Below are 14938 nucleotides of genomic sequence, written 5' to 3'. Positions count from 1 at the left end.
TCAGTATCCCGTACCTGCCTTCTCTCCATACCCCCTGATCCCCTTAGCCACAAGGGCCACATCTAACTCCCTCTTAAATATAGACAATGAACTGGCCTCAACTACCCTCTGTGGCAGAGAGTTCCAGAGAATCACCACTCTCTGTGTGAATAAAGTTCTTCTCATCTCGGTTTTTTTCCCCCTTTATCCTTACCCCTTGTCCTGGACTTCCAAATCGACATACAGGTTTGTAGGATAAGATTCTCAATTTCTGTTCTAGAGAGTAATATCCAGTCTTTCTTCATAAGAAGTCGACCCCAGTCAGTGTGAGGATAGTGGCAATAGTGTGTGGGAGAGCGATTCCAGCTGTGGTCTGACATGTGATCGTGATTGACGGAGGTGGGCCCCAATGGGCCCTAGATTCCATGCTGTATCTCTAAAGTTCAAAGACTACCTCTCAATCCAGAAGCAAATGAAGCAAATGCTTAGGCTTACAGTCCCAGAGTTTTTATATTTATGGTGTCCATGGAATCAGTCACCGTTGGGCAGCATGGTAGACAGTCTGAAGAAGGGCTTTGGCCCGAAACGTTGCCTATCTCCTTCGCTCCGTAGATGCTGCTGCACCCGCTGAGTTTCTCCAGTATTTTTGTGTACCTATGGTAGACAATAGCTTCTCCGTGGTTTAGATTCATAAGGAGAATTCATAAATTATTCTGACACAATCCCATACAGCATTGATTTCAAATTCAATCTTAATGGGTCTTTTTAAGATCTAGCATTATCTAATTAATATTTAAGTTGGAATTAAAGTAGCGCGCATCAGATGCATAAGTTCGAATTAGGGCATGTGGATGAGAAAGTAATTCAAGTGTGAGCGTTGCCACACTGTATAAACGTTGTGGATTCCAGGACCATTTCGCATAAAGCTGCCTCATCTCCTGTATCCGCTGCTCCAGGTGTGGACTCCTGCATACTGACGAGACCAAGCGCAGGCTCTGTGATCGTTTCGCTGAACACCTCCGCTCAGTCCGCCTAAACCTACACGAACTCCCGGCTGCTGGAAACATTAACTCCCCCTCCCATTCCTACACTGACCTTTCTGTCCAGGGCCTCCTCCATGGTCGGAGTGAGGCCCAGCGCAAATTGGAGAAAAAGCCCTTCCCAATTGGAGAAACTCCCCTTCCCAGTTTTCCAACCAGTCTTACGGTCTCCGACCACATTTTACCTCTGCTTATTTCGTTGTCACCTTCTCCCAGTTTCTACTCTACATTTTCCTTGATCTCCATTCCCTTTGTCATTTTCACACCTTCACACTTCCTTATCTATCTATATGGTTGCAGCAGAATCTTGATCGACTAGCCAGGTGGACTGATTGATAGAATTTTTAATACAATAAAATTCGAGGTGCTGCATTTTGGAAGGTCTAACAAGGGCAGGGAATGCACAGTGAATGTTTGGGTTCTGGGGAGTGTTGTAGAGCAGAGGGATCTAGGAGTGCAGGCACATAGTTCCTTGAAAGTTACATCACAGGTAGAGAGGTCAGTCAAAAAGGCTTTTGGCACATTGGCCTTCACAGTCAGAGTATTGAGTATAGAAGTTGGGAGATGGACACAAAAAAGCTGGAGTAACTCCAGCATTTTGTGTCTAAGCTGCTGATACTCAGAGATCTCGTTGGTCTCGTTGGTGTACAGAATCTACCTTTTGAATCTTTCTGACAGTTTTTGACGTCAAAGAAACATAACCTCTGCCCTCTTAGGCCATTGCTTCACACAATTTGCTGATAAATGGGAAAGTTACCATTCCACCAACAACTGAAGGCCATCTAGACAAGCACACGTCTTATTGACGGTGGAGCCTCATGCCCTCTGTGGCATTCTTTAAACATTGCAACTCTTTGATGACGTCATCTGACCTGAGTGTTCAGTTGCGTGAAAATTTCCAGTCTGTAAAAATATTCCGAGGTTGCCGGATGAATGGCGTACCCCAATCACCACATTCTTCACACGCCATGCACAAGATACCCCTTCAAATATGCTATTTTGCTAATAAATAGCCAGTTGCTGCATATAGGTCGGGAATGAGAATCAATAAATACGATGTCTGGCATGTCCAACAATGGCTTTTATATATGCAGGAAAGAAATGCAGATGCTGGTTTAAACCAAAGATAGGCACAAAAACTGGAGGAACTCAGCGTGTCAGGCAGCATCTCTGGTGAGAAGGAATGGGTGACGTTTCAGACTGGTTAGGCATAAGGGAAATGAGATATATAGCCCATCTTCAGACTGGTTAGGCATAAGGGAAATTAGATATATAGAGGATGATGTTGAAAGATAACGAACAATGAATAAATTATATGCAAAACAACGATGATAAAGGAAACAGGCCATTGTTAGCTGTTTGTAGGGTGAAAACAAGAAGCTAGTGTGGCTTAGGTAGGGTAGGCGGGCGATATACAGGGAATGGCAGTGCTGCCTGAAGTGAGAGAAATCAATATTCATACCACTGGGCTGTAAGCTGCCCAAGCAAAATATGAGATGCTGTCCCTCCAATTTGCATTTAGCCTCACTTTGACAATGGAGGAGACCTGGGGCAGAAAGGTCAGCGTGGGAATGGGAAGGGGAATTAAAGTATTTAGCAACCGGGAGATCAGGTAGGTTTAGTCGTCGTGAGCGAAGGTGTTCAGCGAAACGATTGCCCAGTCTACGTCTGGTCTCGGTTTTTGAGATTCTGCTCATAAAGCAAATGTAGAAACCTCCTAGTCATTAAATTTATCAGTCGTAACGATTTTCAGTTTGACAGCTGCATAAAATGTGCGCGCTGCTTACCAATGCACAGCTGCCTCACAATCATGCCTCATTAACGGGACAAGTGATTGTAAACAGCATTAGTTTATGATGGATCCTGCTATCATACAGCTATCACAGTAAAGGTTCATGAAGCTGAACGGTTCCAATTCCTCGTGTGTAAAAATCCAGGGTCCTGTATCAATCCTTATTGTGCAATAACTAGATCTGCAATCAAGAGACCTTTAAAGTACTTTACAATGTAACTCCATGAATTCAATAGTAAAAAGAATCAGAACAATTACCTTCTAATTAAAAAAAGAATTGATTTGCCATACAAAAAACAACCTATTATTACAATAGAATCACACGTGACATGTGGAGAGGAAGTTGGACGCGGAGAGGATGTTTCCACTAGTGGGAGAGTCTAGAGGACTTCTGAATTAAAGAAAGTTCTTTTAGGAAGGAGATGTGGAGGAATTTCTTTAGAAGGCTGAGGAGGCCGTCAGTGGATATATTTAAGGCAGAGATAGATAGATACTTGATTTGTAGGGTGTCAGGGGTTATGAGAAGGCAGGAGAATGGGGTTACGAGGGAGAGATAGATCAGCCATGATGGAATGACGGAGTAGACTTGGTGGGCCGAATGGCCTAATTCTACTCAAATCGCTTATGACTCAAAAATCACAACATGCCTTTCCTCAGCTTTCAATTAACACACATTAAAATCTAGAGAAAGGGTACACATCGGAAAAGTTTAAAATTACCTGTATGATAAAACGCCAGGAACAATAACAATAATCCCATGAAGACGTTGCTTAAAAAAGTGACAAATCCACAGGTTATTCCCTCTGGAACTGGGTACACAGTCTCCACAAAGAGTTCAAAGAAGAAGGGAACACTGCTGATGATGAATATTCCAGTCAATATGCACGATGTGTATAAAGTCACTGTAATGTCAAAGAGAACCAATTAAAAGTAGAAAATTGAATAACTTTTTGTACCAACGTTACATGAGCATACACCAATTAAAGCATGAAAATTTAAGACAAGAGTTGTGTGCCAATTTGCTATCATTTCTGTTCCCATCACATTTGGGGGGGGGGGGGGGGGGGGGGGGGGGGGGGGAAAGATTTGTGCTGCACTTTCAAGGAAATGGGAAAAGAAATGGTGAACAAACTAAAATGGGGGACAAGGAGAGGAGAGAGAGGGAGAGAGGAGAGGGAATGGGAGGGGAGGAGAGGGAGAGAGGGGGGGAAGGAGAGGGAGGAGGGGGGAGAAGGAGGGGGGGGGGAGGGAGAGAGGGGGGGAGAAGGAGGGGGAGGGGGAGAGGGGGGGGGGGGGGGGGGGGGGGGGAGGGGAAGGGGGGGGGGGGGGGAGTTGGGGGAAAGGGGGGGGGGGGGAGAGGGGAGGGGGAAATTGGGCTGGAGAATTAAAGGGGCAAATGGGAACAATCAAGTCAAGCAAAGGGAAGGTGTTAAAAAGGAATGATGAGCAGGGGAGGCACCATTGAGTTTGGGAGGGCAAACAAGCTGGGCTGTGGGGAGGGATGGAGAGATATGGCAAGAGGGAAGACCGGGGTGGGAGATTGCAACCTTCACGTAGTCCGCCCTGTTTTGACAAATGCAATCAACCCCGGCGTGCACAATCAAATAAGATCAAATAGAACAAGTTGTCCGACAACTTTAGGCTGTGCACGATGATACGCACCAAGAAGAAGCGGGAAGACCCAGAGAGACACAAAACAAGATAGACAGAGAGAAGATATTTATTTTAAACTTCAGATTTGAAGCTTCAGTGGGTGTCCCCCCCCCCCCCCCCCCCCCCCCCAGTTCCCTTCCCCCCCCAGTACCCTGTTCTATTTCTTTTCAAATTGTGGACATTTTATACTTTCTTCGCCTTGCAGGCGTTAGGGTTTGTCACTTGGATTTGCTGGTTCTTGCTCCCTCACAGAGGCAGTCTTGTCTGATGGGCTGGGCCAACTATCCTGCCATTGTTTTTAACCATCAGCTTGTTAAATATTGAAGTCAATAATGGGAACGCTTTCAGAAGACAAAGATAGTACACAAAGTAGCGTTCAGAAAGGAAAACAAAATACGGCTACATTCCACTGCCATGTTGAAGCGGTATAGAATCAAATGCATGGGGTTCCCAGGGAGATCGAATATCCCATTGTGCTACTTTTCTGTGGGCTAACAAAGGAAGCGTTTAGCAACAAAATGAGGACATCGTCAATCAGCTCTCCACAAAGAAAAACCATGCAGCAAAATTAACATATTTAATAAAATTTCATTTCAAAGCACGCACTTAAATCACGCAATATTTAAATTGAGTCAGAGTTGGGGCTGCACGGCGGTGCAGCGGTAGAGTTGCTGCCTTACAACGTTTACAGCACCAGGGACCCGGGTTCGATCCCGACAACAGGTGCTGTATGTATGGAGTTTGCACGTTCTCCGCATGGGTTTTCTCTGAAACCTTCAGTTTCCTCCCACACTCCAAAGACGTACAGGTTTGTAGGTTAATTGGCTTGGTATAAATGTAAAATTGTCCCTATTGCATGTCGGATAGAGTTAATGTGTGGGGATCGCCGGTCGGTGCAGACTTGGTGGCCCGAAGAGCCGGATTCCGCACTGTATCTCCAAAACTAAAACACATAAGAGTTATGCAGTGTGGAAACAGGCCCTTTGGCCCGACTTGACCACACCGGCCAACATGTCCCATCTATACTAGTCCCACCTGTTTCGGCCAAAGACAGGCAACTGGAACTAGTGTATATGGGACTTGTTGGCCAGTGAGGGCAAGTTGGGCCGAAGGAACTTCATTCCCGATGTTGGGGGAGTCCAGAACCAGGAACCACAGTTTAAGAATAAGGAGTAAGCCATTTAGAACGGAGACGAGGAAACACTTTTTCTCAGTGTGGTGAGTCTGTGGAATTCTCTGCCTCAGAGGACGGTGGAGGCAGGTGCTCTGGATGCTTTCAAGAGAGAGCTAGATAGGGCTGTTAAAGATAGAGGAGTCAGGGTATATGGGGAGAAGGCAGGAACTGGGTACTGATTGGGGATGATCAGCCATGATCACATTGAATGGCGGTGCTGGCTCGAAGGGCCAAATGGTCTTCTCCCGCACCTATTGTCTATTGTCATCCACGCTGTAACACTGACTTTATTTAAATACGGCGTCATTTAAGTCCGTGCTTTGAGGTGACTTTTTATTAAATGTGTTTGAATTTGTTAATCTAGAAACGTATAGCGCAGCTCATGCAGGTTAATGAAAGGAAGGCAGATTCAGATGGAACCCATAATGGTGTTCATTTGATCTCATTGTGCAGTAGGTACCTCTTGTTATAGGTAGATGGGTGACGCTGTTGAAGCAGGTGAGGGCAAACCATGCAGATGACAATGTGGCTCCAGAGAACAACAGCAGCAGGATGAGTTTTAATATTCCTCTGAAGAAGTCTGCAAATCTGCAATATCAAACGAGAAATTTGAGGCTCTCAAGGATCAGTGAATCACGCTCGACAACAGCAAAAAAAAAGTTTCAAAAAGCAGAACTTGTACAGTGAAGATCATTTATTTATACGTTGTCTCATCACATCCTCAGGGTGGTGTGAAGACACTGTCATAGTGAAAGAATTGCATTTGAAAGACCATCATCATTTTCAAATGGACGCAAATCACAGTCTGCACACAGTTAGGGGCAACAAAACAAAAATTGGATAATTACATCAGATGTTCTTGGTGTGTTGGTTATAAGACGATTGCTCGCCAGGAGAAAAAGCAGCTGTCGCTTCCATCTCCTAACAAGGTCACAGAAGCTGGCAGGCAATGCTTAATGTTTCACTGGGGAAATAGCACCTTCGCCAACACAAAACATACTTAGTGATGTGTTAATGTCAGATCACATAGCGATGTCTATTTTCGGGACAACTCAAACTTCTGGCTCAGAGGCGACAGCGTAATCAAATGAATTTAAGTGAGAGTACTTGGGATAATGTTCAGACCTGAACCCTTTTCCTCTATTGCTAAAAAAAAATGTGTTTAAAATCTTAACGCAAAGAATAAATGTCTTAGAGAAATAGTTCGGTGGCGCAGCGGTAGAGTTGCTGCCTTACAGCGCCAGAGACCACGATCGATCCTGGTGCTATCTGTGCGGAGTTTGTACATTCTCCCCGTGGGTTTTCAATAGACAATAGGTGCAGGAGTAGGCCATTCGGCCCTTTGAGCCAGCACCGCCATTGAATGTGATCATGGCTGATCATCCCCAATCAGTACCCCGTTTTCCTTGGGTGCTCTGGTTTCCTCCCACACGCCAAAGACATACAGGTTGGGAGGTTAATTGTCTTTGGTAAAATTGTGAATTATCCCTAGTGTATGATATAATGCTAGCGTTCGGGGATCGCTGGTCGGTGCGGATTCGGAGGGCTGAGCGGCCCGTTTCTGCGCTGTATCTCAAAAACTAAACAACACAATCTCTAAAGAGAGTACATTACTCAATAACATTAATGCTTTTGCAGCATCTATAAATTAAAATCATAAAATATAAAATATTCACATAAGAAATGTACAGTCCATCATGCCAGTGCCAGCTCTCTGAAGGAGCTGAACGATTATTCCCACTCCCTTGCCCTTTCCCACGGCCCTGTAAATGTTTCACTCCAACTTCAGTAGTTTTGTTCAAGTGTTGTATTTGGGAGGGAAATAATGCATTCAGTACATCTCAGTCAGTTGATGCTCCAACCTCTTAATGCTCAACCACCACCACTACTAGCTCAGCACATATCTCTCTGAGAACATCAACTTCTCTTTTCACAAGCGCTTGACCTGCTGAGTTCTCTTTCCTCTCCAGCATTTTTTCCCAAGGTTTCCAGCATCTGAGGTATATTTGCATTTGTAAGTCTTCGAGGGACATTTATAAAAAGGAGAAAGTAGTAAACAATTGAGGGGCAAAACTAGGAAATGCTCTGAGACGATCCAAAGCAGTCAAATGAGCTTCAAGTGACTGGGTTCCCCATAATTCATCTCAACTGGCATTGCAACCACAATGCCTGAATCTGCCCTCTTGCCACAGCGGCTCATACATTCCACGGATAACAAACAGAAGTGCGAGAAACATCCAATTATCTCCATTCACTTGCTCCTTCTCATAGCCCTGCACTTGCTTCCTTTCCTAACTCCATTTAGACATCTTTTTAAAAGAATTAAGAGTTGAAATGTGCATTCTTATGTGTACATTTGCATCATAACTACAGTGTTAACAATAGTTTAGTGATGCAGCCGGGAAACAGGCCCTTCAGCCAGAGTCCAAGGCAGCCAGCGATCCCCCCCACACTAACACTATCCGACACATATTAGGGACAATTTGAACATTTTACCAATTAACCTACAAACCTGCACGTCTATGGAGTGTTGGAGGAAACTGGAGCACCCGAGGAAAACCCACACGGTCACAGAGAGAACGTACAAACTCCGTAGACAGCAGCTGCAGTCAGGATTGAACCTGGGTCTCTCGAGCTGCGAGGCAACAACTCTACTGGTACGCCACCGTGCAGCGGTAGACATCATTTAAAAATAATTAGAATTGAAAGAGAACAACCCTTGTGTGTGCATTTGCATCATAACTACAGAGTTAACATTAGTTCTTTAGCTGTGTCTGTTTTTGTATCAGAGCCTAATTTTGGAGCAGAATGTAGTATAAGCAAGTCTCTTCATAGGTGGAAATCTGCTTAGTTGCAGCCTTTGGTGGGATATCAACAACCAATTTATATTACACAGGCATCAGTAGAAGTCCCTGGAGATAAACCTACTTGAAATGTGAAAGGGAAGCAAGCAGAAAAGTGGAATATCAGGCAACTGCGTGCATTAAAATACAATTGCAAGCATGGATTCTTTTCTGCTTTTCTGAGAAATTGTATGACATCAGCAGAATTGGAATATATTTCTACCAGTGCAAAACTTTAAATGAGACTAAACTCCAAACCGGTTTACATTGAGGAGAAATGAACTAGTCAGTCATTCTGTAGGAACAGCATTGGAAAAGTTGGCTGCGGACAGCTGAGAGGTTTGACTGTGTTGGGAGTATCTTTGATGGGAAGCAGGAAGGCAATGAGGTTAAGATAAGGAAAGGTAAAGGCAGCATGGTGGCATAGTGGTAGAGCTACTACCTTACAGCGCCAGAGTCGTGGGTTCGATCCTGACTACGGGTGCTTGTCTGTATAGTTTGTACTTTCTCCCTGTGACCTGCGTGGGTTTTATCAGAGATCTTTGGTTTCCACCCACGTTCCAAAGACGTACAGGTTTGTAGCTTAATTGGTTTGTTATAAAAGTATCAATGTCAAATTGTCCCTAGTGTGTGTTAAGGTTAATGTGCGGGGATCGCTGGTCAGTGCGGACTCGATGGGCCCACGCTGAATCCCTAAATTAAACTAAATACAATGAGTTGGATGCAGACTGGATGCAAGTTATCAATAGGGTACAACATGGTGCAGACAGGTTTGAGGGAAGACGGAAAAGATATGCTTGGTAACTTTAACAATAGCAGGTTTAAGTCTCCAGTCACGGGAAAGCTAGGAATGCAAAGAAAACAATGGAAAGATACAGATTTATATCAATAATGTTGACGCGTCTGTACAAGGACAGGAAAAATGGATGAAGCAGCGCCAACTCCAAAGAAAGATACTATTAGATTCTATTGTAAAATGTGTGGAAGTACAGTTCTGCAGCTGATTATCATTCAGTAAATAGGGCAGGTCGATTATTGACCTGCATATAATAGAGGTGAATACTAGTTGAGAAGAATGTAGGGGGAAAGATGAAAAGTCACCATGGGTAAAGGAGTAGGCAGAGATGAAGTTACAATCAAGCGTGATATTATTAAATGGCAGAGCATACTTGAGGGCCGAGTAGACTCTCCTCCTCCTAATTCATATATATTGTGTAACAGGCATAATTCATAACACAAGGGAGAATCTTGCGAGCACAAGACTAGAGTCCTGAGCTAAAGTAAGCCAATATGGGCCAGCACATCGAAGTAGTAACAAAGTGGCCAGGGTCTCGACATGAAATGTCACCTATTCCGTTTCCTCTGAGATGCTGTCTGATCCGCTGAGTTACTCCAGCATTTGTGCCTATCTTTAGCCAATACAATCTTTGCACTACAATTGTGCCAATAAGAGGAGACACAGGTGTCTGCAAATAGACACAAACTGCTGCGGTAACGCAGCGGGTCAGGCAGCATCCCTGCAGAACATGAATAGGTGACGTTTCAGGATGGGACCCCTTAAGTAGTGTAGGGAAGGAGAGAAAGTAAGCTAGGAGAGAGGAGAGGCAGGACAGAGGATGGCCAGTCAAAGGTGAACACAGGCGAGGGGGTTATTTGATGGGCAGATTGGTGGACAAAGGCCAGAGATGAAGAGACAGTCCTATCTTGCCCCTCCTCTCTCTTAGCTTTCTTTTTCGCTCCACTAAAATCAGTCTGAAGAAGTGTTCCAACCCAAAATGTCACCTGTACATGTTCCCCAGGGATGCTGCTTGACTCGCTTCAACATTTTGTGTCTATCCTTGGTAAACAATCAACTGCATTTCCTTGTTATTAGCATCTGTAGATGCGGGGATCAAGATCAAAAACCAAACTACTTGAAGACATACATTCCCCAATTGACCCATAATAATGATACAAATGTGGGTGGCTTTGCAGATAGAGAAGATAGTTGTGAAAGATATGCAGCAGGATCTGGATCGATTGGCCAGGGGGGCTGAGGAATGGTTGATGGAATTTAATGCAGAGAAGTGCGAGGTGTAGCATTTTGGGACGTCTAACATGGGCAGGACCTACCCAGTGAATGGTAGGCCTCTGGGGAGTGTTGCAGAGCAGAGGGATCTAGGACTGTAGGTGCATAGTTCCTTGAAGGTCGAGTCGCAGGTAGATAAGGTGGTCAAAAAGGCTTTTAGCACATTGGCCTTCATCAGTCAGAGTATTGAGTATAGAAGTTAGGCGGTCATGCTGCAATAGTGTAAGACGTTGGTGAGACTTCATTTAGAGTATTGTGTTCAGTTCTGGGCACCGTGTTATAGGAAAGATATTGTCAAGCTTGATGGGTTCAGAGACGAATTACGAGAATGTTGCCAGGACTAGAGGGTCTGAGCTACACGGAGAGGTTGAGTAGGCCGGGTCTCTGTTCCTTGGAGCGCAGGAGGATGAGGGGTGATCTCATTTGAGGTGTATAAAATCATGAGAGGAATAAATCAGGTAGATTCAAAGATTCTCTTGCCCAGAGTAGGGGAATCGAGGACCAGAGGACATAGGTGCAGGGGTGAAGGTGAAAAGATTTATTAGGAATCCGAGGGGTACCTTTTACACACAAAGGGTGGTGGGTGTATGGAAGAAGCTGCCAGAGGAGGTAGTTGAGGCTGGGGCTATCCCAACCTTTAAGAAACAGTTAGACAGGTACATGGAGAGGACAAGTTTGGAGGGATACGGACCAAACGCAGGCAGGTCAGACTAGTGTAGCTGGGACATGTTGCCGGCGTGGGCAAGTTGGGCTGAAGGGCCTGTTTCCACTGTATCACTCTATAAAGTTGACTCTATCACTATCACCGTCCCCTCCCTCCCCCCGTAACCCTCCTCCCCTTCCTCACTCCCCCCCCGACCCCCCCCCCCCCCCTCCCCCTCCCCGATCCCGACCCCTACCCCAGCCAAAAGCCCAGCAGCGGGAGCCATGCTGGTTTAAACTTAACACAAAATGCTGGAGTAACTCAGCAGGATAGGCAGCATCACTGGAGAGAAGGAATGGGTGATGTTTCGGGTCGAAACCCTTCTTCGACTGAGTCGGGGGAAAAGAAACCAAGAATAAAGAAAAATGAATAGAAAAATGAATTTTAAAACATCAGTTTTTGCTAGTGAGAACGAGAAGCTTTGTTGTACCACTCCTCTCACTCCCCCACTCTCAGTTAGAGAAATCCCCCCCCCCCCCCCTTTTATCCGAACCAGAAACCGAAAAACCCCCAAACCTGCCATTTTTTTCCACCAAAAAGGCACCAAAGCTCGGGTTTGGCGCCAGACTGGTTTAAACGACCCACGATAGACACAAAATGCTGTACTACTGTAGCGGCTGTAACTCAGCAGGATAGGGAGCTCTTAAACATCTGTAAATCATGGCTTAAATGTTAGTCAGTTAGTTTGGAGGGCTTTTATGTGAAGGGGGGTGGGGGATCGGAGAGGCGGGGAGCGGTCAATGCCTTACCAGGTCGCCGTGCAGTAAGCTCCGCAGCGCTGTGGCCGGTGGGGCTGCGGGCGGCGCCGGGTGTAGCTCCGACCCTGGCTGCGACTCTAAAGGCGCTCCAAACCAAGGCCCGCGGCCGGACGCCCCAGCTCCGCGAAAGTCGTGGCAGCGCTGGGATACCAGCGGGGAGCGGGAATGCCTTACCGGGTCGCCGTGCGGCAAGCTCCGAGCGCTGTGGCTGCCGACTCCCAAATTCGCGGAGCGTCGCTGGATTTGGAGCCGCGCAGCCAGGGGTAGAGTTGCCGGGGTCGGAAATGGAGCCCCCAGCTAACCAGCCATGAGCTTGCCGCACGGCGAAAGGCATTGCCCGCCCCCGCTGGTATCCCAACGCTGCGACGCCGCCGACTGTTCGCGCTAGGGCGTCCGGATTTGGAACGCCTTGCAGCCAAGCTGGTGCGACTTGGGCCGGGACGGGGGATGGAGAGAGAGGGAGTACAGGGGCTACTTGAAGTTAGAGAAATCAATACTCATATCATTGGGTTGTAAGCTGCCCAAGTGAAATATGAGACGCTGTTCTCATGGAAGTGTATGATGAGGATGTTATTACTTTTCAAAGGAGGTTTGAGAACAATCATTTTGTCTGCCTAGCTCCCTCTAGTCATGACAGTGTTTAGAATAAAGTGCACTTTGGGATTTCAGTGGCAACGAGCAATTCAACCGACATATCGATGTCCACTTGATGTAATCTTCAGAGCTGGGGCTGGTGGTCAGGGAAATGATGGCACCCATGTGCTTAACTCCTAATGAATATGAAGAGTTTTGCAGAGATGGTGTTGGCGATATGGCTGCCATGTTCAAAGGTACCCGTTGCAGACAGCTCACCGCTCTAAAACACATTAGAAAGCAAGGATCACTGGTGCCCGGTAGATTGAAAGTGTTGAGTCTCGATCTTCAAGCATTTTTTTTTAAGACAGCTGAAGGCACTGAAAGTGTTGTTGAATTTTATTGTCAGTGGATGCCTTCATTGAGAGATAGCTCCTGGGATCTAGATGTTCCATTCGGGTAGCTCACAATCCTCCACTGCTCCTTTCCCCCCCCCCCCCCCCCCCCCCCCCCCCCCCCCCCCCACCTGGATTCACATCCATTTCCCCCCTCCCCTTCTATCTAATCTCCTCCCTCTAGCTTCACAAATCGCAACTCTTCAATCCTTTTCAGTTTAGTTTAGTTTAGGGATACAGCGCGGAAACAGGCCCTTCGGCCCACCGAGTCCTCACCGACCAGCGATCCCTGCACATTAACACTATCCTACACCCACTAGGGACAATATTTACATTTATCTAGCCAATGAACCTACAAACCTGTATGTCTTTGGAGTGTGGGAGGAAACTGAAGATCTCAGAGAAAAGCCACGCAGATCATGGGGAGAGCGTACAAACTCTGCACAGCCAGCACCCGTAGTCAGGATTGAACCCGGCTAAGGCAGCAATTAATGTATCACACCTTCTGTCTTATCATCTCCGCCCTTTGTCTATCCAACTGCTTATCAACTCCCCCCCCCCCCCCCCCCCCCCCCCCCCCCCCCTTCACCTGCATCCACCTACTACCTGCGAGGCTTTGCCCACCCCTCCTCTCTTCCAGCTTTCTTCCCCCCTCTACAATCAGTCTGAAGAAAAATCTTGACCCAAAATGTTACACGTACATTCTCCAGGGAGGCTGCCTGACCTGCAGTTATTTCAGCACTACTTTTGCTTACAGTTCTCAGGTAAAGATTAATTGCAAACATTCCCAGTGAATAAAAATGAACGCCGCACAGTGAATGATTGGCCTCCGGAAAAGAGGAACAGGTCAAGGATGAAGCAGCTGAAGATGCTTGGGAATGGGATGCCAACCTGAAAACTTGTGCAGTGATATCCAGAGACAGTTTGATGAAACCCAAACAACCTGGTCTGACTTCCTTCGATCAAGGTACGCTTTCAACTTTGGGTTGCATGCCCAGAGTCGATGCTTTATTCTTGCCCCTCTCAGTTCTTCTTCCTCTTGTTGCTCATTATGGAGGAATACTGCTAAAAAGGTAGTTTCCTTGACATGTGTAGGAAGGAACTGCAGATGCTGGCTTATACGGAAGATAGACACACAATGCTGAAGTAACTCAACGGGTCCGGCAGCACCTCTGGAGAAAAGGAATCGGTGATGTTTCGGGACCCTTCCTCAGACTGAGGAATCTAGTCTCCCTCTCCCCTGATTCTCGAGCTGAAATGTCACCCATTCCTTCTCTCCAGAGAAGCTGCCTGATCCGCTGAGTTGCTCCCGCTTTTTGTATCTACTTTTCTTGACACGTCTGAGACTCCATATAATTATCCAGCTTCCCACCCAAGCAAAATTATAGTTGCGGCTTTATATCTACATCTGGTTCAAAGATTAAAATTTACACTGAAGAAGGGTTTCGGCCCGAAATGTTGCCTATTTCCTTCGCTCCATAGATGCTGCTGCACCCGCTGAGTTTCTCCAGCTTTTTTGTGTACCATTAAAATATACACGTTAGACAAGTGGGATTATTAAGACAAATAAATGCAAATAGGACTAACCTCGCACAGAGTATTCCAACAACGCAGCCACCAATTACTGACCAAAACCCAATCCAACCAGCATCAACCTAAAAACAGAAGCAAAGTAATTTAAAAAAAAAACAAATCGCACTTACAAAGCTTCTTTCATATATTTTGGCTTCATGTCAAAGCCCCATTCTGGGTCACATGTGTGACCCCACCCCCGTCCCCCCAAAGAAAAAAGAGAAAAAAAGGAGATTGTAGAATACATATCTAATTCTGGAAGCATTACATGTATGATTTGTATTGTGCATATGATTCATTTCTTTTCAGTTTATCATGTGAAATTTTTACATATGCTGACGACGTCTGTTTGGGGTCAGAGGTCAAATAGGACTGGTCACGTATGTGA

At 46.0% G+C, this 14938-nt stretch overlaps 1 protein-coding gene across 3 annotated transcripts in view; it reads right to left on the bottom strand.

Moving 5' to 3' along the window:
* Nucleotides 1–14938, bottom strand: part of slc49a4 (solute carrier family 49 member 4) — a 91599-nt gene that overhangs the window by 22193 nt on the left and 54468 nt on the right. For 2 of the 3 annotated variants that reach the window (XR_008723787.1, XM_055638785.1), the window contains exons 6-8: nucleotides 14566–14633; nucleotides 6099–6226; nucleotides 3531–3713 (exon numbers count right to left, since the gene is read on the bottom strand). Coding sequence is in view for 2 of the 3 variants with exons in the window: in XM_055638785.1 (XP_055494760.1) it covers nucleotides 3531–3713; nucleotides 6099–6226; nucleotides 14566–14633 (379 nt within the window). In the remaining variant the exon portion in view is untranslated. Of the gene's footprint in view, nucleotides 1–2383; nucleotides 2993–3530; nucleotides 3714–6098; nucleotides 6227–14565; nucleotides 14634–14938 lie in introns of those variants that run through there. The other variant, XM_055638786.1, reaches the window with a different exon arrangement.

The sequence above is a fragment of the Leucoraja erinacea genome, chromosome 7 (assembly GCF_028641065.1).
Source record: "Leucoraja erinacea ecotype New England chromosome 7, Leri_hhj_1, whole genome shotgun sequence".
NCBI lineage: Eukaryota > Metazoa > Chordata > Chondrichthyes > Rajiformes > Rajidae > Leucoraja > Leucoraja erinaceus.
The sequence above is the reverse complement of the archived record's forward strand: the minus strand, read 5'-3'. Positions and strand labels throughout refer to the sequence as shown.